A 24,325-nucleotide genomic window follows, 5' to 3' on the forward strand; every position below is an offset into this window, starting at 1 on the left:
GAATGGCCTCCTTCTATGCTGTAAATTTTCTAAGATTCTATGTTACAGAGGGATGAGAGGCAGTCTCGGTAATGGAGAGCATATGAAGTTGGTAGCTTGGGGTCAAACAGCACAGCAAGACTCTGAACCAACTGAGACAGCGGCCAGGGAGGGGGATGGAGTTCGTGGCAGGAGCTGAAGACAGTGACTGGTCTTGTCAATGTGTGGAGGAAACCGACTCATCCAAGACTGTACTTCAGACCAGTGCTCTGATGACCCAGAGCTAGTGGAGGGGTTAAGAGGTGGTGGAAAGGTTGAGCTGGTGTCATTGGAATACATGTGAAAGAGAGATAGACTTGCATTCATGTCGTACCTTTCACAATGTCCCAAAGCGCTTTATAGCCAATGAAGTACTTTATTGCTGTTGTAATGTAGGAAACATGGCAGCCAATTTGCACACAGCAAGGTCCCACAATCAGCAATGTGATAATGATCAGATAATCTGTTTTAGTGGTGTTGATTGAGGGATAAATATTGGCCAGAACACGAGGGAGAATGCCCCTGTTCTTCTCCGAAATAGTCCCATGGGATATTTTACGTCCAGCTGAGAGGGCAGGTGGGGGTTCGGTTCTAACGACAGTGCAGCACTCCCTCAGTACTGCACTGGAGTGTTAGCCTGGATTTTGTGCTCAAGTCCCTGGAGTGGGATATGTACCCGCAACCTTCTGACTCAGGCACGAGTGCTACCCGCTGAGCCGCGGCAGACACTCGTGGGTAACGACCCAGTAGATAATGTCGCCAAGGGGTCAGCGCGTGGTTGAGCAAGAGAAGGCTGATGAGGATCAATCTTAGGGGGATTCCAAAGATTACGGCATGGGGGTGGGTGGAGAAGTCTTTGCGAGAAATGTTCTGGATATTATTGGATAGGGTAAGGAGTAGAACCAATCCAAGGCAAGTTCCATGGAGCTGGACAACAAAGGAGAGGTGTTGGAGGAGGATCATGTGATCAATGATGTCAATGGCTGCAGAGAGGTCAAGCAGGATAAGCGTGGCTGACGTACCGTGATCAGAGTCAGAGAATGTCGCTCACAACTTTGGCTGGAGCTGTTTCAGTGCTACGGGAGGGGTTCAAATGCAGAGGAGGGGAACACAGTGCTGGGAGGTGACAACACATTCAAGGATCTTGGACAGGAAAGGGAGGCCAATTTTGATGGTACTAGACAGGAACTTTCAGAAGTTGATTGGGAGAGTCTGTTGGCAGGCAAAGGGACGTCTGGTAAGTGGGAGGCTTTCAAAAGTGTGTTAACCAGGGTTCAGGGTAAGCACATTCCTTATAAAGTGAAGGGCAAGGCTGGTAGAAGTAGGGAACCTTGGATGACTCGGGAGATTGAGGCCCTAGTCAAAAAGAAGAAGGAGGCATATGATATGCATAGGCAGCTGGGATCAAGTGGATCCCTTGAAGAGTATAGAGATTGCCGGAGTAGAGTTAAGAGAGAAATCAGGAGGGCAAAAAGGGGACATGAGATTGCTTTGGCAGATAAGGCAAAGGAGAATCCAAAGAGCTTCTACAAATACATAAAGGGCAAAAGAGTAACTAGGGAGAGAGTAGGGCCTCTTAAGGATCAACAAGGTCATCTATGTGCGGAACCACAAGAGATGGGTGAGATCCTGAATGAATATTTCACATCGGTATTTACGGTTGAGAAAGGCATGGATGTTAGGGAACTTGGGGAAATAAATAGTGATGTCTTGAGGAGTGTACATATTACAGAGAGGGAGGTGCTGGAAGTCTTAACGCGCATCAAGGTAGATAAATCTCCGGGACCTGATGAAATGTATCCCAGGACGTTATGGGAGGTTAGGGAGGAAATTGCGGGTCCCCTAGCAGAGATATTTGAATCATCGACAGCTACAGGTGAGGTGCCTGAAGGTTGGCGGGTAGCAAATGTTGTGCCTTTGTTTAAGAAGGGCGGCAGGGAAAATCCTGCAAACTACAGACCGGTGAGCCTGACATCTGTAGTGAGTAAGTTGTTAGAGGGTATTCTGAGAGACAGGATCTACAGGCATTTGGAGAGGCAGGGACTGATTAGGAACAGTCAGAATGGTTTTGTGAGAGGAAAATCATGTCTCACGAATTTGATTGAGTTTTTTGAAGGGGTAACCAAGAAGATAGATGAGGGCTGTGCAGTAGACGTGTCTACATGGACTTTAGCAAAGCCTTTGACAAGGTACCGCATGGTAGGTTGTTACATAAGGTTAAATCTCATGGGATCCAAGGTGAGGTAGCCAATTGGATACAAAATTGGATTGACGACAGAAGACAGAGGGTGGTTGTAGAGGGTTGTTTTTCAAACTGGAGGCCTGTGACCAGCGGTGTGCCTCAGGGATCGGTGCTGGGTCCGCTGTTATTTGTTATTTATATTAATGATTTGGATGAGAATTTAGGAGGCATGGTTAGTAAGTTTGCAGATGACACCAAGATTGGTGGCATTGTGGACAGTGAAGAAGGTTATCTAGGATTGCAACGGGATCTTGATAAATTGGGCCAGTGGGCCGATGAATGGCAGATGGAGTTTAATTTAGATAAATGTGAGGTGATGCATTTTGGTAGATCGAATCGGGCCAGGACCTACTCCGTTAATGGTAGGGCGTTGGGGAGAGTTATAGAACAAAGAGATCTAGGAGTACACGTTCATAGCTCCTTGAAAGTGGAGTCACAGGTGGATAGGGTGGTGAAGAAGGCATTCGGCATGCTTGGTTTCATTGGTCAGAACATTGAATGCAGGAGTTGGGATGTCTTGTTGAAGTTGTACAAGACATTAGTAAGGCCACACTTGGAATACTGTGTACAGTTCTGGTCACCCTATTATAGAAAGGATATTATTAAACTAGAAAGAGTGCAGAAAAGATTTACTAGGATGCTACCAGGACTTGATGGTTTGACTTATAGGGAGAGGTTGGATAGACTGGGACTTTTTTCCCTGGAGAGTAGGAGGTTAAGGGGTGATCTTATAGAAGTCTATAAAATAATGAGGGGCATAGATAAGGTAGATAGTCAAAATCTTTTCCCAAAGGTAGGCGAGTCTATAACGAGGGGGCATAGATTTAAGGTGAGAGGGGAGAGATACAAAAGGGTCCAGAGGGGCAATTTTTTCACTCAAAGGGTGGTGAGTGTCTGGAACGAGCTGCCAGAGGCAGTAGTAGAGGCGGGTACAATTTTGTCTTTTAAAAAGCATTTGGACAGTTACATGGGTAAGATGGGTATAGAGGGATATGGGCCAAGTGCAGGCAATTGGGACTAGCTTAGTGGTATAAACTGGGCGACATGGACATGTTGGGCCGAAGGGCCTGTTTCCATGTTGTAAACTTCTTTGATTCTAAGGGATTGAAGGTGGGTTTTTAGAGGAGAGGGTGGCGACAGCAGTTTTAAAAGATAGGAGGACAGTTTGAAGAGAGGTCTACTTTGCCCAGTCTTGAGGTACGAGGAGAAGAATACATTCATGCTACAAAGAACCTATGTGAACAGCTGTATATTTTTAAAAATTCGTTCATGGGATGTGGGCGTCACTGGCGAGGCCGGCATTTATTGCCCATCCCTAATTGCCCTTGAGAAGGTGGTGGTGAGCCGCCTTCGTGAACCGCTGCAGTCCGTGTGGTGACGGTTCTCCCACAGTGCTGTTAGGAAGGGAGTTCCAGGATTTTGACCCAGCGACGATGAAGGAACGGCCGATATATTTCCAAGTCGGGATGGTCTGTGACTTGGAGGGGAACGTGCAGGTGGTGTTGTTCCCATGTGCCTGCTGCTCTTGTCCTTCTAGGTGGTAGAGGTCACGGGTTTGGGAGGTGCTGTCGAAGAAGCCTTGGTGAGTTGCTGCAGTGCATCCTGTGGATGGTACACACTGCAGCCACAGTGCGCCGGTGGTGAAGGGAGTGAATGTTTAAGGTGGTGGATGGGGTGCCAATCAAGCGGGCTGCTTTATCTTGGATGGTGTCGAGCTTCTTGAGTGTTGTTGGAGCTGCACTCATCCAAGCAAGTGGAGAGCATTCCATCACACTCCTGACTTGTGCCTTGTAGATGGTGGAAAGACTTTGGGGAGTCAGGAGGTGAGTCACTCGCCGCAGAATTCCCAGCCTCTGACCTGCTCTTGCAGCCACAGTATTTATGTGGCTGGTCCAGTTAAGTTTCTGGTCAATGGTGACCCCCAGGATGTTGATGGTGGGGGATTCGGCGATGGTAATGCCGTTGAATGTCAAGGGGAGGTGGTTAGACTCTCTCTTGTTGGAGATGGTCATTGCCTGGCACTTATCTGGCGCGAATGTTACTTGCCATTTATGAGCCCAAACCTGGATGTTGTCCAGGTCTTGCTACATATGGGCTCGGACTGCTTCATTATTTGAGGGGTTGCGAATGGAACTGAACACTGTGCAATCATCAGCGAACATCCCCCATTTCTGACCTTATGATGGAGGGAAGGTCATTGATGAAGCAGCTGAAGATGTTTGGGCCTAGGACACTGCCCTGAGGAACTCCTGCAGCAATGTCCTGGGGCTGAGATGATTGGCCTCCAACAACAACTACCATCTTCCTTTGTGCGAGGTATGACGACAGCCACTGGAGCGTTTTCCCCCTGATTCCCATTGACTTCAATTTTACTAGGGCTCCTTGGTGCCACACTCGGTCAAATGCTGCCTTGATGTCAAGGGCAGTCACTCTCACCTCACCTCTGGAATTCAGCTCTTTTGTCCATGTTTGGACCAAGGCTATAATGAGGTCTGGAGCCAAGTGGTCCTGGCGGAACCCAAACTGAGCATCGGTGAGCAGGTTATTGGTGAGTAAGTGCCGCTTGATAGCACTGTCGACGACACCTTCCATCACTTTGCTGATGATTGAGAGTAGACTGATGGGGCGGTAATTGGCCGGATTGGATTTGTCCTGCTTTTTGTCAACAGGACATACCTGGGCAATTTTCCACATTGTCGGGTAGATGCTAGTGTTGTAGCTGTACTGGAACAGCTTGGCTAGAGGCGCAGCTAGTTCTGGAGCACAAGTCTTCAGCACTACAGCCGGGATGTTGTCGGGGCCCATAGCCTTTGCTGTATCCAGTGCACTCAGCCGTTTCTTGATATCACGTGGGGTGAATCGAATTGGCTGAAGACTGGCTTCTGTGATGGTGGGGATATCGGGAGGAGGCCGAGATGGATCATCCACTCGGCACTTCTGGCTGAAGATGGTTGCAAACACTTCAACCTTGTCTTTTGCACTCACGTGCTGGACTCCGCCATCATTGAGGATGGGGATGTTTGCAGAGCCTCCTCCTCCCGTTAGTTGTTTAATTGTCCACCACCATTCACGACTGGATGTGGCAGGACTGCAGAGCTTTGATCTGATCCGTTGGTTGTGGAATCGCTTAGCACTGTCGATAGCATGTTGCTTCCGTTGTTTAGCATGCATGTAGTCCTGAGTTGTAGCTTCTCCAGGTTGGCACCTCATTTTTAGGTACGCCTGGAGCTGCTCCTGGCATGCTCTTCTACACTCCTCATTGAGCCAGGGTTGATCCCCTGGCTTGTTGGTAATGATAGAGTGAGGAATATGCCGGGCCATGAGGTTACAGATTGTGCTGGAATACAATTCTGCTGCTGCTAATGGCCCACAGTGCCTCATGGATGCCCAGTTTTGAGCTGCTAGATCTGCTCTGAATCTATCCCATTTAGCACGGTGGTAGTGCCACACAACACGTTGGATGGTGTCCTTAGTGCGAAGACGGGACTTCGTCTCCACGATGACTGTGCGGTGGTCACTCCTACCAATACTGTCATGGACAGATGCATTTGCGACAGGTAGATTGGTGAGGACGAGGTCAAGTAAATTTTTCCCTCGTGTTGATTCGCTCACCACCTGCCACAGGCCCAGTCCGGCAGCTATGTCCTTCAGGACTCGGCCAGCTCGGTCAGTAGTGGTGCTACTGAGCCACTCTTGGGGGTGGACATTGAAGTCCCCCACCCAGAGTACGTTTTGTGCCCTTCCTACCCTCAGTGCTTCCTCCTAGTGGTGCTCAACATGGAGGAGGACTGATTCATCAGCTGAGGGAGGACGGTAGGTGGTAATCAGCAGGAGGTTTCCTTGCCCATGTTTGACCTGATGCCATGAGATTTCATGGGGTCCAGAGTCAATGTTGAGGACTCCCAGGGCCACTCCCTCCTGACTGTATATCACTGTACCGCCACCTCTGGTGGGTCTGTCGTGCCGGTGGGACAGGACATACCCAGGGATGGTGATGGAAGAGTCTGGGACATTGGCTGAAAGGTATGTTGCCTCAGTAAGTTTAGGTGACACTTTCCTTCACTCGCCTGGGTTCTTACTGAAAATGTTAAAAGCCATTATATCATTCTTGGATTTTAACCAACATCAATTGAGTCTGATTTCTCATTCACTCCTCGATAATAAAATCTTCCAAGACCCATGTATCTGAATGTACTAACTGAACGGGAACTTAAGACCCCCAGTAAGGAAGCTGTGAGGAGGACACAAAGAGGCTGCAAAGGGATACAGACAGGTTAAGTGAGTGGGTGAGAAGGTGCCAGGTGGAGTCTAATGTGGGGAAATGCGTAATTATCCAATTTGGTGGGAAGAATAGAAAAGCAGAAATTTTTTTGGAAGGTGAGAGACTAAGAAATGTTGGTATTCAGACGGATTTGGGTGTCCTTGTACACGAATCACAGAAAGTTAACATGCAGGTACAGCAAGCAATTAAGAAGGCCAATGGTATGTTATCCTTTATTGTAAGGGGGTTGGAGTATAAGATAAAGGAGGTTTGATTGCAATTGTATAGGGCTCTGGTGAGACCACACCTGGAGTACTGTGTACAGTTTTGGTCTCCTTACCTAAAGAAGGATATACTTGAAAACAAAACAGAAAATGTTGGAAATACTCAGCAAGTCAGGCAGCATCTGTGGAGAAAGAAACAGAGTTAATGTTTTGGGTAGATGAACTTCATCAGAACTGGAAGAAGCTGAAGATTAAACAATTTTTAAGCAAGCATGGGAACATAAAAACATAAGAAAGAGGAGCAGGAGTAGGCCATACAGCCCCTTGAGCCTGCTCCTCCATTCAATAATCATGGCTGATCTTCGACCTCAACTCCACTTTCCCACCCGATCCCCATATCCCTTGATTCCCCTAGAGTTCAAAAATCTATCCATCTCATCCTTGAACATACTCAATGATTCAGCATTGACAGCCCTCTGTGGTAGAGAATTCCGAAGATTCACAACCCTCTGCGTGAAGAAATTCCTCCTCATCTCAGTCTTGAATGGCCGTCCCCTTATCTTGCCATAATGCCTCCTAGTTCTAGACTCTCCAGCCAGAGGAAACAACCTCTCAGCATCTACTATGTCAAGCCCCCTCAGAATCTTATATGTTTCAATGAGATCACCTCTCATTCTTCTAAACTCCAGAGAGTATAGGCCCATTCTACTCAATCTCTCCTCATAGGACAACCCTCTCACCCCAGGAATTAATCTAGTGAACCTTTGTTGCACCACCTCCAAGGCAAGTATATCCTTCCTTAGATAAGGAGACCAAAACTGTACACAGTACTCCAGGTGAGGTCTCACTAAAGCCCTGTACAACTGTAGTAAGACTTCCTTGCTCTTGTACTCCAACCCCCTTGTAATAAAGGCCAACATGCCATTTGCTTTCCTAATTGCCTGCTGTACCTGCATACTAACTTTTTGTGTTTCTTGTACGAGGACATCCAAGTCTCTCTGAACACCAACATTTAATCGTTTCACACTATTCAATAAATATTCTGTTTTTCTATTTTTCCTACCGTAGTGAATAACTTCACATTTCCCCATATTTTACTCCATCTGCTGCCTTCTCGCCCACTCACTTAACCTGTCTATATCCCTTTGTAGACTCTTTGTGTCCTTCTCACAGCTTACTTTGCCACCTAGCTTTGTATCATCAGCAAACTTGGATACATTACACTCGGTCCCTTCATCTAAGTCATTAATATAGATTGTAAATAGCTGAGGCCCAAGCACCGATCCTTGCGGCACCCCACTAGTTACAGCCTGACAACCCGAGAATGACCCGTTTATCCCTACTCTCTGTTTTCTGTCTGTTATCTAGTCCTCTCTCCATGCTAATATATTACCCCCAACCCCTTGAGCCCTTACCTTGTGTAACAACCTTTCATGTGGCACCTTATCGAATGCCTTTTGAAAATCCAAATATACGACATCCACTGGTTCCCCTTTATCTACCCTGCTAGTTACATCCTCAAAAAACTCTAATTAATTTGTCAAACACGATTTCCCTTTCATAAAACCATGTTGACTCTGCCTAATAATTTTATGATTTTCTAAGTGCCCTGTTAACACTTCCTTAATAATGGATTCCAGCATTTTCCCGACGACTGATGTCAGGCTAACTAGCCTGTAGTTCCCTGTTTTCTCTCTCCCTCCCTTTTTGAATAATGGGGTTACATTTGCTACCTTCCAGTCCACTGGGACCGTTCCAGAATCTAGAGAATTTTGGAAGATCATAACCAATGCATCCACCATTTCTGCAGTCACCTCTTTTAGAACCCTCGGATGTCGGCCATTAGGTCCAGGGGATTTGTTGGCTTTTAGTCCCATTAGTTTCTCCAGTATTTTTTCTCTAGTGATATTAATTGTTTTAAGTTCCTCACTCTCTTTTACCCCTTGGTTCCCCATTATTTTTGGTCTGCTTTTTGTGTCTTCTACTGTGAAGACAGATACAAAATATTTGTTTAACACATCTGCCGTTTCCTGATTCCCCATTATAATTTCTCCTGTCTCAGCCTCTAAGGGACCAATGTTTACTTTTGCTACTCTCTTCCTTTTTACATACTTGGAGAAGCTCTTACAATCTGTTTTTATATTTTTTGCTAGTTTACTTTCATATTCTATTTTCTTCTTTTTTATCAATTTTTTGGTTGTCCTTTGTTGGTTTCTAAAACTCTCCCAACCCCAGGCTTATCACTCTTCTTGGCAACATTTTAAGCCTCTTGTTTCAATCTAATACTCTCCTTAACTTCTTTAGTTAGCCATGGGTGGATCACTTTTCCCGTGGAGTTTTTATTTCTCAATGGAATGTATATTTGTTGAGAATATTGAAATATTTCTTTAAATGTTTGCCATTGCTTTTCAACTGTCAAACCCTTTAATTTAATTTCCCAATCTACCTTTGACAACTCGCCCCTCATACCTATGTAATTGGCTTTATTTAAGTTTAAGACTTTAGTTTCTGACTTAAGTATGTTACTTTCAAATTGAATGTGAAATTCATCATATTATGATCACTCTTCCCCAGAGATTCTTTTACTGTTGGATCACTAATTAACCCTGTCTCATTACACAATACAAGATCTAAAAAAGCCTGTTCCCTGGTTGGTTCCATGACGTATTGCGCTAGGAAACCATCTCGAATACATTCCATGAACTCATCCTCCAAACTACCTTTGCCAATTTGATCTGCCCAGTCTATATGAAAGTTAAATTCCCCCACGATTACTGCATTACCTTTGTTACAAGCTCCTATTATTGCTACTATTAGGGGGCCTATAAACTACTCCCAGCAGTGTTTTCTGCCCCTTGTTATTTCTAATTTTCCATCCATATTGATTCTAATTCCTGATCTTCCGAGCCAAGATCCTTTCTCACCCCTGTCCTTATGTCATCCTTTATTATTAGGGCTACACCCCCTCCTGTTCCACTCTGCCTGTCTTTTCCAAATGTCATGTACCCTGGAATATTTAGTTCCCAACCTTGGTCATTTTGCAACCATGTCTCTGTAATGGCTATTAGTTCAAACCTATTTGTGCAATTAATTCATCGATCTTGTTACGAATGCTCCGTGCATTCAGATAAAGAGCCTTTAATTTTGACCTTTTACCATTTTTTCCTGCTTTGACCTTACTTGTTGTTGCACTATTATTGGTAAACTCTCTGTCCCTTCTTGCCACTCTGCTTATCATCTGACGAAGGAGATAATCTCCGAAAGCTTGTGATTTTAAAATAAATTTGTTGGACTATAACCTGGTGTTGTAAGATTCCTTACATTTGTCCACCCCAGTCCATCACCGGCATCTCCACATCATATCTTTACCCAAGTCACTACACTGTTTTATTGTCCTAACTTTTCTCATTAGATTTCTAAATTTCCCCTCACCTGACCCCTCCCCCCCTTTTTTAGTTTAAAGCCCTAGCTACAGCCCTAGTTATTCGATTCGCCAGGACATTGGTCCCAGCCCGGTTTAAGTGGAGCCCGTCCTGGAACAGCTCCCTCTTTCCACAGTACGGGTGTCAGTGCCCCATAAAACGAAACCACTTCCTCCCACACCATTCTTTGAGCCACACATTTAGCTCTCTGATCTGTTTGTCCCTATGCCAATTTGCATGTGGCTGAAGTAGTAATCCAGTATGGAGCCAGGCGAAGCAGGGTCGGGGGAGGGAGGGGGGGGAAGGTGAGGGGAAGAAAGAACAAAAGGGAAGGTCTCTGATAAGGTGGAGGGCAGGAGTGATTAAATGACAAAAGGGATGATGATGCAAGGCAAGGAGGGTGGGAACGGGACAAGTAAAGAAACAAAAGATGGGGCTGTGAATGCAACATCAGAACCAATACCAACACTAGCTGTCCGAAAAAATGGGAGCAGTGGTTCTGATCTGAAGTTATTGAAATTAGTGTTGAGTCCAGAAGGTTGTAAAGTGCCTAATCGAAAGATGAGGTGCTGTTCCTCGAGCTTCCGTCGAGCTTCATTGGAACAGTGTAAGAGGCCGAGGACAGAGAGGTCGGAGTGGGAGTGGGACAGAGAATTAAAATGGCAAGTGACCGGCAGATCAGGGTCATGCTTGCAGACAGAGCGGAGGTGTTCATCAATGCGATCACTCAGTCTGCGTTTGGTCACCCCATCGTAGAGGAGACCGCATTTAGAGCAGCGAATACAGTATACTAAATTGAAAGAAGCACAAGTAAATCGCTGTTTCACCTGGAAGGAGTGTTTCGGGTCCTGGATGGTGGGAAGGGAAGAGGTGAAAGGGCAGGTGTTGCATCTCCGCTTGCACAGGAAGGTACCGTGGGGAGGAGAGCGGGTGTTGAGGGTGATGGAAGAGTGGACCAGGGTGTCACAGAGGGAGCGGTCCCTTCGGATTGCTGAAAGGGGGGGCCAGGGGAAGATGTGTTTGGTGGTGGGATCGCGCTGGAGGTGGCGGAAATGGCGGAGGATGATACGTTGAATGTGGAGGCTGGTGGGGTGGAAGGTGAGGACAAGGGGGACCCTATCATGGTTCTGGGAGGGAAGGGAAGGGTTGAGAGCAGAAGTGCGGGAAATAAGGCGGACACGGTCGAGGGCCCTGTCAACTACAGTGGAGGGGAATCCTCGGTTGAGGAAAAAGGAAGACATATCGGAAGCACTGGTGTGGAAGGTGGTATCATCAGAACAGATGAGACGGAGAAACTGGGAGAAGGGAATAAAGTCCTTACAGGAAGTGGGGTGGGAGGAAGTGTAATCAAGCTAGCTGTTGGAGTTGGTGGGCTTATAATAGATATATGTAAGGAATCTTACAACACCAGGTTATAGTCCAACAATTTTATTTTAAAATCACAAGCTTTCGGAGATTATCTCCTTCGTCAGGTGAGTGAGTGAAAGGTTCTCAAATTGCATATCTTATATTAGGCTGGGACACGCTCACACCAATCAAAGGTGTCGTTGGTGTTCAGGCAGGTTAGCCACCGAAAACAGTTCTGAATACACAATGGTCAGATTACAAAGCCAGAGAGAGAAAGAGACCCGAAAGGCAGAGAGAGAGAGAGAGAGAGAGAATGTCCAGTTGTATTAAAAACAGATAACTTTTTTTTTCCCTGCTGGTGGGGTTACGTGTAGCGTGACATGAACCCAAGATCCCGGTTGAGGCCGTCCTCATGGGTGCGGAACTTGGCTATCAATTTCTGCTCGACGATTTTGCGTTGTCGTGTGTCTCGAAGGCTGCCTTGGAGAACGCTTACCCGAAGATCGGTGGCTGAATGTCCTTGACTGCTAAAGTGTTCCCAGACTGGGAGGGAACCCTCCTGTCTGGCGATTGTTGCGCGGTGTCCGTTCATCCATTGTCGCAACAATAGATATTGGTTGATAGCCTATCCCCAGAAAAGGAGATAGAGAAGTTGAGGAAGGGAAGGGAAGAGTCAGAGATAGACCACGTGAGGCGAGGGAAGGTTGGAAATTGGAAGCAAAGTTGATGAAATTTTCCAGTTCGGGGCGAGAGCAGGAAACAGCACTGATACAGTTATTAATAAACCAGAAAAAGAGGTGAGGGAGGGGACCTGAGTTGGACTGGAAGGATATTTAAGGTGAGAGGGGAGAGATACAAAAGGGTCCAGAGGGGCAATTTTTTCACTCAAAGGGTGGTGAGTGTCTGGAACGAGCTGCCAAAGGCAGTAGTAGAGGCGGGTACAATTTTGTCTTTTAAAAAGCATTTGGTCAGTTACATGGGTAAGATGGGTATAGAGGGATATGGGCCAAGTGCAGGCAATTGGGACTAGCTTAGTGGTATAAACTGGGCGACATGGACATGTTGGGCCGAAGGGCCTGTTTCCATGTTGTAAACTTCTATGATTCTATGATTCTATGATATACTTGCCTTAAAGGGGGTGCAATGAAGGTTCACTAAATTGATTCCTGATGAGAGGGTTGCCCTATGAGGAGAGATTGAGTAGAATGGGCCTATAGTCTCTGGAGTGTCTAAGAATGAGAGGTGATCTCATTGAAATATATAAAATTCCGAGAGGGCTTGACAAGGTAGATGCTGAGAGGCTGTTTCCCTTGGCTGAACAGTCTAGAACTAGGGATCGTAGTCTCAGGATAAGGGGTCTGCCATTTAAGATAAAGAAAAATTTCTTCACTCAGAGGATTGTGCATCTTTGGAATTCTCTGCCCCAGAGGACTGTAGATGCTGAGTCGTTGAGAATATTCAAGACTGAGATTGATAGATTTTTGGACACTAAGGGAATCAAGGGATATGGGTATCGGGCGGGAAAGTGGAGTTGAGGTCGAAGATCAGCCATGACCTTATTGAATGGCGGAGCGGGCTCGAGGGGCCGTATGGGCCACTCCTGCTCCTATTTCTTATGTTCTTAGAACTTTTATAAGGGGACTTCACATTAATCCCAAGGATCTGATGATCTACATCCCAGGGTTTTGAAAGAGGAGGCTATAGCAATAGTGGATGCATTGGTGATCATCTTCCAAAATTCTATAGATTCTGGAATGGTTCCTGCAGATTGGAGGGTAGCAAATGTAACCCCACTATTTAAGAAAGGAGGGAGAGAGAAAACAGGGAACCACAGACCTGTTAGCCTGACATCAGTAGTAGGGAAAATGCTAGAATCTATTATAAAGGATGTGGTAACAGGACACTTAGAAAATAATAATAAGATTTGGCAGAGTCAACATGGATTTATGAAAGGGAAATCATGTTTGACAAACCTATTGGAGTTCTTTGAGGATGTAACTAGTAGAATAGATAAGGGGGAACCAGTGGATGTGGTGTATTTGGATTTTCAGAAGGCTTTCGATAAGGTCCCACACAGGAGGTTGGTGAACAAAGTTAGAGCACATGGAATTGGTGGTAATATACTGGCATGGATTGAGAATTGGTCAACAGACAGATAACAGAGAGTAGGAGTAAACAGGTCTTTTTCAGGTTAGCAGACTGTAACTAGTGGGGTATCGCAGGGATCGGTGCTTGGGCCCCAGCTATTCACAATCTATATCAATGATTTGGATGAGGGGACCAAATGTAATATTTCCAAGTTTGCTGATGACACAAAACTAGGTGGGAATGTGAATTGTGAGGAGGATGCAAAGAGGCTTCAAGGGATATAGACAGGCTAAGTGAGTGGGCAAGAACATGGCAGATGGAATATAATACGGAAAAATGTGAAGTTATCCACTTAGGTAGGAAAAACAGAAATGCAGAGTAATTTTTAAATGGTGAGAGATTGGGAAATGTTGATGTTCAAAGGGACCTGGGTGTCCTTGTACATGAGTCACTGAAAGCTAACATGCAGGTGCAGTAAGCAATTAGGAAGGCAATTGGTATGTTGGCCTTTATTGCAAGAGGATTTGAGTACAGGAGTAAAGATGTCTTACTGCAATTATATAGGGCCTTGGTGAGACCGCACCTGGAGTATTGTGTACAATAACGCAGGAAAATGGCGTTGGGGTAGAAGATCAGCCATGATCTTGTTGAATGGCGGAGCAGGCTCGAGGGCTGGATGGCCTACTCCTGCTCCTATTTCTTATGTTCTTATGTAGAGAAGCTGTTTCCACTTGTGAGGGAGACCAAAACTAAGGGTCATAAATATAGGATAGTCACTAATAAATCCAAATTTAAGTAATTCAGGAGAAACTTCTTTACCCAGAAGGTGATGAGAATGTGTAATTTGCACCTCCACCTTTGATGCCCTTGTCCCCATTAAAACCATTACTCTCTTTCACCCTGTTCATTCCCCCGGTACGGCCCTCATCTCCACTCCCTTAACTCCAAGGGGCGCAGACTTGAACGTTTATGGCAGACAACTGATTTAGCCATTCATCGTCAGATCTGGCTGGATGACTTAAAGTACTATCAGGTCCAGCTCTCCTCTGCCAAAACTGCTCACTATTCCAGGATCATCCTGGAATGCAAAGATAACCCCCGGCTTCTCTTCTCCACTATAAACCGTCTTCTTAAACCCCTCTCCCCGCCCCCTCCAATCTCACCTCCAACGAAAAGTGCGAGGAGCTCACGGACTCCTTTGTCACTAAGATTGAGACCATCCATTCCATAAGACCATAATAAGACCATAAGAGAGAGGAGCAGGAGTAGGCCATTCGGCCCCTCGAGCCTGCTGCGCCATTTAATGAGATCATGGCTGATCTGATTTTTACCTCAACTCCACTTTCCTGCCCTTTCACCATATCCTTTGCCTCTCTTGCTGATCAAAAATTTGTCTAACTCAGCCTTGAATGTATTCAATGACTCAGCCTCCACAGCTTTTTGGGGTAAAGAATTCCAAAGATTCACGATCCTGTGGGAGAAGAAATCCCTCCTCATTTCCGTCTTAAATGGGCGACCCCTTATTCTGAGACTATGCCCCCTAGTTTTAGATTCCCCCATGCATCTCAGCATCTACCCTATCGAGTCCCCTCAAAATCTTCTACGTTTCACTAAGATCTCCTCTCATTCTTCTAAACTCCAATGAGTATAGACCCAACCTGTTCAATCTTTCCTCATAAGACAACCCTTGCAAAAAATATAAAAACAGATAGCAAGAGTTTCTATAGTTATATAAAAAGAAAAAGGGTGGCTAAGGCAAACGTAGGTCCCTTAGAGGATGAGACCGGGAAAATAATGGTGGGAAACATGGAGATGACTGTTTCAGTCTTTATGGTAGAGGACACTAAGAATATCCCAATACTGGACAAACAGGGGGCTCTAGGGGGGGAGGAGCTAAATACGATTAAAATCACGAAGGAATTGGTACTCCGTAAATTAATGGGACTCAAGGCGGATAAATCCCCTGGACCTGATGGCTTACATCCTAGGGTCTTGAGGGCAGTGGCAGTAGGGATTGTGGATGCTTTGGTAATAATTTTACAAAATTCTCTGGACTCAGCAAAGGTCCCGGCAGATTGGAAAACTGCTAATGTAACACCCTTATTTAAAAAGGGTAGTAGGCAGAAGGCTGGAAATTATAGACCAGTTAGCCTAACCTCTGTGGTGGGTAAAATTTTGGAGTCTATTATTAAGGAGACTGTAACGGAACATTTGGATAAACATAATTTAATAGGACAAAGTCAGCATGGCTTTATGAAGGGGAAGTCATGTCTGACAAATTTGCTTGAGTTCTTTGAGGATATAACATACAGGGTGGATAAAGGGGAACCAGTGGTCGTAGTGTATTTAGACTTCCAGAAGGCATTCGACAAGGTGCCACATAAAAGATTATTGCTCAAGATAAAGAATCACTGGATTGGGGGTAATATTCTGGCATGGGTGGAGGATTGGTTATCTAACAGGAAGCAGAGAGTTGGGATAAATGGTTCATTCTCGGACTGGCAACCAGTAGCCAGTGGTGTTCCCCAGGGGTCGGTGCTGGGTCCCCAACTCTTTACAATCTATATTAACGATTTGGAGGAGGGGACCGAGTGTAACATATCAAAGTTTGCAGATGATACAAAGATGGGAGGGAAAGTAGAGAGTGAGGAGGACATAAAAAACCTACAAGGGGATATAGAGAGGCTGGGTGAGTGGGTGGAGATTTGGCAGATGCAATACAATATTGGAAAATGTAACGTTATGCACTTTGGCAGGAAAAATCAGAGAGCAAGTTATTACCTTAATGGCGAGAAACTGGAAAGTACTGCAGTACAAAGGGATCTGGGGGTCCGAGTGCAAGAAAATCAAAAAGTTAGTATGCAGGTGCAGCAGGTGATCAAGAAGGCCAACGGAATGTTGGCTTTTATTGCTAGGGGGATAGAATATAAAAACAGGGAGGTATTGCTGCAGTTATATAAGGTATTGGTGAGACCGCACCTGGAATACTGCATACAGTTTTGGTGTCCATACTTAAGAAAAGACATACTTGCTCTCGAGGCAGTACAAAGAAGGTTCACTCAGTTAATCCCGGGGATGAGGGGGCGGACATATGAGGAGAGGTTGAGTAGATTGGGACTCTACTCATTGGAGTTCAGAAGAATGAGAGGCAATCTTATTGAAACATATAAGATTGTGAAGGGGCTTGATCGGGTGGATGCGGTAAGGATGTTCCCAAGGATGGGTGAAACTAGAACTAGGGGGCATAATCTTAGAATAAGGGGTTGCTCTTTCAAAACTGAGATGAGGAGAAACTTCTTCACTCAGAGGGTAGTAGGTCTGTGGAATTTGCTGCCCCAGGAAGCTGTGGAAGCTACATCATTAAATAAATTTAAAACAGAAATAGGCAGTTTCCTAGAAGTAAAGGGAATTAGGGGTTACCGGGAGCGGGCAGGAAATTGGACATGAATTTAGATTTGTGGTTAGGATCAGATCAGCCATGATCTTATTGAATGGCGGAGCAGGCTCGAGGGGCTGATTGGCCTACTCCTGCTCCTATTTCTTATGTTCTTATGTTCTTCCATACCCAGAATCAACCTAACGAACTTTCTCTGAACTTTCTCCAATGCAAGTATGTTCTTCCTTAAATAAGGGCACCAGAACTGTACGCAGTACTCCAGGGGTGGTCTCGCCAGCACCCTGTACAATTGTAGCATGACTTCCCTGCTTTTATACTCCATCCCCCTAGAAATAAAGGCCAACATTCCGTTTGCCTTCCGGATTACCTGCTGCACCTGTATGTTGACTTTATGAGTTTCATGTACGAGGACACCCAGATCCCTCTGTACCACAGCACTTTGTAGTATTTCTCCATTCAAATAATATTTTGCTTTTTTATTTTTCCTCCCAAAGTGGATGACTTCACATTTTCCCACATTATATTCCATCTGCCAAATTTTTGCCCATTCCCTTAACCTGTCAATATCCCTTTACAGACACTTTGTGTCCTCATCGCAACTTGCTTTTCCACCTATCTTTGTATCATCAGCAAATTTGGCCACAAGACACTCTGTTCCTTCATCCAAGTCATTGATATATATTGTAAATAGTTGAGGCCCCAGCACTGATCCCTGTGGCACCCCACTAGTTACAGATTGCCATTTTGAAAATGACCCTTTTATCCCCACTCTTTGTTTTCTGTTAGTTAGCTAATCCTCTATCCATGCCAGTATATTACCCCCAACACCATGAGCTCTTATCTTGTGCAGTAACCTTTTATGTGGCACCTTATCGAATGCCTTTTGGAAATCCAAATATACTGCATCCATTGGTTCCCCTTTATCCACCCTGCCCGTTACTTCCTCAAAGAACTCTAATAAATTTGTCAGACATGATTTCCCTTTCATAAAACCATGTTGACTCTCATTGATTGTATTATGAGTCTCCAAATGTCCTGCTACTACTTCCTTAATAATGGATTCTAGCATTTACCCAATGACAGACGTTAGGCTAACTGGTCTATAGTTACCTGCTTTCTGTCTCACTCCCTTCTTGAATCGGCGTTCACGTTTGCGGTTTTCCAATCCGCTGGGACCTTTCCAGAATCCAGTGAATTCTGGAAGATTACAACCAATGCATCCACTATCTCTGTAGCCACTTCCTTTAAGACCCTCGGATGCTTCTGCTGCTTCCCTCCCTTCCTCTTGCTCACCGAGCCAAACTTCCCCGAAGGTTCCCCCTTCCCTAACCCTGAACTCGCATCTTTCTCTAGTTTCTCTCCTATCTCTCCTCGTGCCCTCTCTGAGCTTATCTTGACCATGAGACCCACCTCCTGCTTCCTCGACCCTATTCCCACCAAACTGCTGACCGCCCAACTTCCCTTCCTGGCCCCCATGTTAGCTGATATTGTTAACTGTTCCCTCTCCTCATGTACTGTCTCGCTCCCCTTCAAATCCCCCTCCTCAAAAACCCCATCCTTGACCCCTCTGTCCTTGCAAACTACCGCTCCATCTCCAACCTCCCTTTCCTCTCCAAAATCCTTGAACGTGTTGTCACCTCCCAAATCCGTGCCCATCTTTCCCACAGCACCATGTTTGAATCTCTCCAATCAGGTTTCCGCCCCTGCCACAGTACTGAAACAGCCCTTATCAAAGTCACAAATGACATCCTATGTGACTGTGACCGTGGTAAACTATCCCTCCTCATCCTTCTCCACCTGACTGCAGCCTTTGACACAGTTGACCACACCATCCTCCTCCAACGCCTCTCCTCCATCGTCCAGCTGGGTGGGACTGCCCTCGCCCGGTTCCATTCTTATCTATCCAGTCTTAGCCGCAATGACTTGTCTTCCCGCTCCAGCACTGTTACCTCTGGAGTCCCCCAAGGATCTATCCTTGATCCCCCCCTATTTCCCATCTACATGCTGCCCCTCGGCGACATCATCCAAAAACACGTCCGGTTCCACATGTTCGCTGACGACACCCAGCTCGATCTCACCGCCATCTCTCTCGACCCTCCACTTTCTCTCATTTGTCACACTGCTTGTCCGACTGGATGAGCAAAACTTTCTTCCAACTAAATATTGGGAAGCTCGAAGCCATTGTCTTTGGTCCCCACCACAAACTCCATTCCCTAGCCATCGACTCCATCCTTCTCCCTGGTCACTGTCTGAGGCTGAACCAGACCGTTCGCAATCTTGGCGTCCTATTTGACCCTGAGATGAGCTTCCGACCACATATCTGTTCCATCACCAAGACCGCTTACTTCCAGCTCTGTAAGATCGCCTGTCTCTGCCCCTGCCTCAGCTCATCTGCTGCTGAAACCCTCATCCATGCCTTTGTTAACTCTTGGTATTGACTTGACTATTCCAATGCCCTCCTGGCCGGCCTCCCATCTTCCACCCTCCATAAACTCTGCTGCCCGTATTCTAACTCACATCAAGTTCTGTTCTCCCATCACCCCTGTCCCGGATTATCATTTCTTAAAGCTTCCCCACCACTGAGGTTAAACTGATTGGCCTATAGTTGCTGGGTTTATCCTTACACCCTTTTTTGAACAAGTGTGTAACATTTGCAATTCTCCAGTCCTCTGGCACCACCTCTGTATCTATGGATGTTTGGAAGATTATGGTCAGTACCTCCGCAATTTCCACCCTTACGTCCCTCAGCAACCTAGGATGCATCCCATCCGGACCAGGTGACTTATCTACTTTAAGTACAGCTCGTCTTTCAAGTACCTCTTTATCAATTTTTAGCCCATCCAGTATCTCAACTATATCTTCCTTTACTGAGAATCTGGCAGCACCTTCTTCTTTGGTAAAGTCAGATGCAAAGTACCAATTTAGTACCTAGGCCATGCCCTCTACCTCCAGAAGTAGATCTCCTTTATGGTCCCTAATTAGCCCCACCCCTCCTCTTGCTACCCGTTTACTGTTTACATGCCTGTAGAAGACTTTTGGATTCCCTTTTATGTTGGCCGCCAGTCTATTCTCATACTCTCTCTTTGCCCCTCTTATTTCCTTTTTCACTTCCCCTCTGAACTTTCTATATTCAGCCTGGTTCTCTGTCATAGCTCTTATCTGTCATACGCCCCTTTTTTCCGCTTCACCTTACTCTCTAGCTCTTTTGTCATTCAGGGAGCTGTGGCTTTAGTTGCCCTATCTTTCTCCCTTGTGGGGATTTACTAGACTATACCTGAACCATCTCCTCTTTAAAGGCCGCCCGCTGTTCAATTACAGTTTTACCTGCCAATCTTTGATTCCAATTTACCCGGGCCAGATCTGTTCCCATCCCACTGAAATTGGCCCTCCTCCAATTGAATATTTTTACTCTAGAGTGGTCCATGTCTTTTTCCATAGCTATTCTAAAGCTTATGATACTATGATCGCTGCTCCCCCACTGACACTTGTTCCACTTGGCCCACTTCATTCCCGAGAACCAAGTCCAATTTTAACTATGTGTTAAGTGTTAATTACTGTCAATCAACCTCTCTGGGCACTGAAAATTAATTATTACAAGTGTGGAGTCTCATTCCTTCAGCTTTTAATTGTTGTTGGAGATTTTAAAAAAGAAAACATTTAAATTTTTACATTTTATTTACATCTCCTTTCTTTTTTTTCCTCTCTATCCAATCTTTCCCTCTTTATTTCTCATTCTGTACCCGATCTGACATTGAATTCACTCTCTCTAAAATTTACACTTCCTTCTCAGTCCTTGCACTGTTTATTTCTCAATCCTTCACTCTGATTGGTTGAGGAGATACCCAGTTGCTTGCCCTGTTCACTCAGGTCCCAGATGCCCTGTTCCCCCTCGCTGCCCCGTTATCAGCTCGCACTTTCAGCAACTCGCCACGCAAAAAAATGGAAAAACCTAAACGTGCAAGGGCATGTCTAAGTGACAGCACACGCCGTTCGATGCCCTGCCACAGCAAAATCTGGGCCATTATTATTATTAAAGTTTGATAAGCTTCCTTTGGTTTTGTGCTTAAGTTCTTTATTAGTTGTGCCCCTTTAAAAAGGGGAAAGGGGGGAACACTTTTGTTTAGTTTTCGGCAGCTGGCACTGGAACAACCCAGTGTCTCCACATGGCTTATTTCCGTAAAGAATACAGTTAGTGTGTGAGGTGCTGAGTAATGCTGCTTGCACTGCCTTTGCTGAAGTTACTGAGTTTCAGACTTCCGGGTTGTTGCTGAACGACCGGCCGGTGCGCCTGCGCGCGCTCCGGGCCCGGCGGCGGAAAACACGACCCGCCCCCGGTCAGCCGTCACCGCGGCGCACGCGCGTTAACCAAGCCAAGCGGCATGGAAAGCCGGCGGCGCATGCGCGTTGATCGGCTCCCAAGCGGCATATAAAAGATGGCGGCGCCGGTGCGGCGAATGTTTTACTGAGAGGGGGGGAAAAAACCGGGAAAGTCCGAGGCCATGGGGCGGCAGACTAGGCCCCGCCGCTTCATAGTGCGTGTATGTGAGAATTGAAAGGAGGGAGGGAGGGGAAAGAGACTTTCAAACGCCAACCGTGCCCGGGACATGGGTTAAGGGCCGGAGACCGCAAGCGAGCACCGCCGGGCCGGGCCGGGCCGTGACTGACACACCGAGGGGACCGGGCAGCGAGTGACAAGAGTCCGGGGCCTCGGAGTGTGAGCCATGCCCGGCGGACACGGCACCGAGTGGTGACGCCGCCTGATGAGCGCCCGCCCCGCCGCCGCCGCCGCCATGCCCACTCCCGATTGCCTCAAACAGGCGCGGGCGGCGAGCCAGCAGCCCCCGGAGAGCGGACACCCCGCCGCGTCTGTCAACAACCACAACCACCATCACCACGGCGGCACCAGCTCCGACCGACCCGCCGCCGCCGCCGCCGCCGTCTCCACCTGCTCCCTGTCTCACCCCGGGCCCAGCACCCCGGCGGCGAGTAACGGGCTCGGCCCGCCGCTCGCCAACGGAGAGGCGGGAATCCCGCCCGTCGCTCGTCCCCCCTCCTCTTCCTCCTCCTCCTCCGTCTGTATCCCGGACCCGGGGACCGCTCCGACCAGCCCGGGCTCGGCCACTACTTCTCCCCCCACCACCACCACCACCTCCACCTCCACCGCTCTCACAGTCGCCCCGCTGACCGATCACACGCGGCAAAATCAGGCCGCCCCGTCCAGCCTGCCTGCACCGGTCGCGATTACAGGTGCAGGCGGCCAGCCCAGGACCCCGACTGCCATCAGCCTCCTGCCCCCCTCCTCCTCCTCCTCCTCCTCCCCGGCAGCGACTGCGATGATCAAGACAGTGGCGGCGAGCAACCAGGTCCCGGCCCCCGCCAGACCTCCTGCTCCCACCGTCCAAAGGATCACCGTCTCCTCCCCGCACATGAAAGCGCCTCCGCTCACTCCGACAGCGGTACCCGTCCTGCAAAACTTCCAGGTCCCGGCAGGTAAGGAGCCGAGCCAGGCTGTTTTATTTTTTTTTAAAGAAAAAAGATTTCACTATCCCACAAACACCAGAGGGTCACCATTCATAAATTTGCACGTTACTCATAAGGGGGCTGTGTTGCACATGGCTGCAGCTGTGCACCCCCCTTATGAGAGTAACGTGCAAATTTATGAATGATGACCCTCTTTTTGGTGTGTTGCACATGGCTGCAGCTGTGCACCCCCCTTATGAGAGTAACGTGCAAATTTATGAATGATGACCCTCTTTTTGGTGCGTTGCACATGGCTGCAGCTGTGCCACCCCCCTTATGAGAGTAACGTGCAAATTTATGAATGATGACCCTCTTTTTGGTGCGTTGCACATGGCTGCAGCTGTGCACCCCCTTATGAGTAACGTGCAAATTTATGAATGATGACCCTCTTTTTGGTGTGTTGCACATGGCTGTGACTGTGCACCCCCTTATGAGTAACGTGCAAATTTATAGGAACAGGAGTACGCCATTCAGCCCCTCATGCCCGCTCCGCCGTTTGATAAGATCATTGTAAACAATTTTACAACACCAAGTTATAGTCCAGCAGTTTTATTTTAAATTCACAAGCTTTCGGAGGCTACCTCCTTCCTCGTTCACCTGAGGAAGGAGGTAGCCTCCGAAAGCTTGTGAATTTAAAATAAAATTGCTGGACTATAACTTGGTGTTGTAAAATTGTTTACAATTGTCAACCCCAGTCCATCACCGGCATCTCCACATCATGATAAGATCATGGCTGATCTGTGATCTAACTCCATATACCTGCCTTTGGCCCATATCCCCTAATACCTTTGGTTGCCAAAAAGCTATCTATCTCAGATTTGAATTTAGCAATTGAGCTAGTATCAATTGCCGTTTGCGGAAGAGAGTTCCAAACTTCTACCACCCTTTGTGTGTAGGAATGTTTTCTAATCTCGCTCCTGAAAGGTCTGGCTCTAATTTTTAGACTGTGCCCCCTACTCCTAAAATCCCCAACCAGCAGAAATAGTTTCTCTCTATCCACCCTATCCGTTCCCCTTAGTATCTTATAAACTTCGATCAGATCACCCCTTAACCTTCGAAACTCCAGAGAATACAACCCTAATTTGTGTAATCGCTCCCCGTAACTTAACCCTTGAAGTCCGGGTATCATTCTAGTAAACCTACGCCGCACTCCCTCCAAGGCCAATATGTCCTTCCGAAGGTGCGGTGCCCAGAACTGCTCACAGTACTCCAGGTGGGGTCTAACCATGGATTTGTATAGCATTTGTATGAATGATGACACTTTTTAGTGCATTTGTGCCCCCCCCAAAAAAAATGCAACTTGCCCCAGCGTCACAACATTCTGTATCACCAAATTAATTTGTCGAACTTGAATTTTTATCCAACGCTTTCTCAAAGTTGTGTTTTGCACGACGACTGCAGTGTGCATTTATCACAGTGTGGTGCTCGGGACAGCACAAGAGGAGGCCGTTCGGCCCGTCGTGCCTGAGCTGTCCCAATTAATCCCATTCCTCCGCTCTGTCCCTGAAATTTTTTTTTCCCCCTTCAAGTATTTATCCAGTTCCCTTTTTAGAAAGTTACTATTGAACCTGCTTCCACCGCCCTTTCAGGCAGCGCATTCCAGATCGTAACAACTCGCTGCGTTTTTAAAAAAAAATAAAATGTTTTCTCATATCGCCTCTGGCTCTTTTGCCGATCACCTAAAATCTGTGTCCTCTGGTTACCAAACCCGTCTGCCAGGGGAAACAATTTCTCCCTATCTACCCTATCAAAACCCTTCATTAATTTTGAACATCTCCATCAATTCTTCCCTTAACCTTCTCTGCT

General features: G+C 46.7%; 1 protein-coding gene across 3 annotated transcripts in view; it reads left to right on the forward strand.

Moving 5' to 3' along the window:
* Nucleotides 1–21,436: 21,436 nt before the first annotated feature.
* Nucleotides 21,437–24,325, forward strand: part of LOC137309826 (transcription initiation factor TFIID subunit 4-like) — a 133,893-nt gene continuing 131,004 nt past the window's right edge. For all 3 annotated transcript variants that reach the window (XM_067977858.1, XM_067977850.1, XM_067977853.1), the window contains exon 1: nt 21,437–22,489. In XM_067977858.1, the coding sequence (XP_067833959.1) occupies nt 21,760–22,489 (730 nt within the window). In that variant the 5' untranslated portion in view covers nt 21,437–21,759. The remainder of the gene's footprint in view (nt 22,490–24,325) is intronic.

This window comes from Heptranchias perlo, chromosome 3 (genome assembly GCF_035084215.1).
Source record: "Heptranchias perlo isolate sHepPer1 chromosome 3, sHepPer1.hap1, whole genome shotgun sequence".
Lineage (NCBI taxonomy): Eukaryota > Metazoa > Chordata > Chondrichthyes > Hexanchiformes > Hexanchidae > Heptranchias > Heptranchias perlo.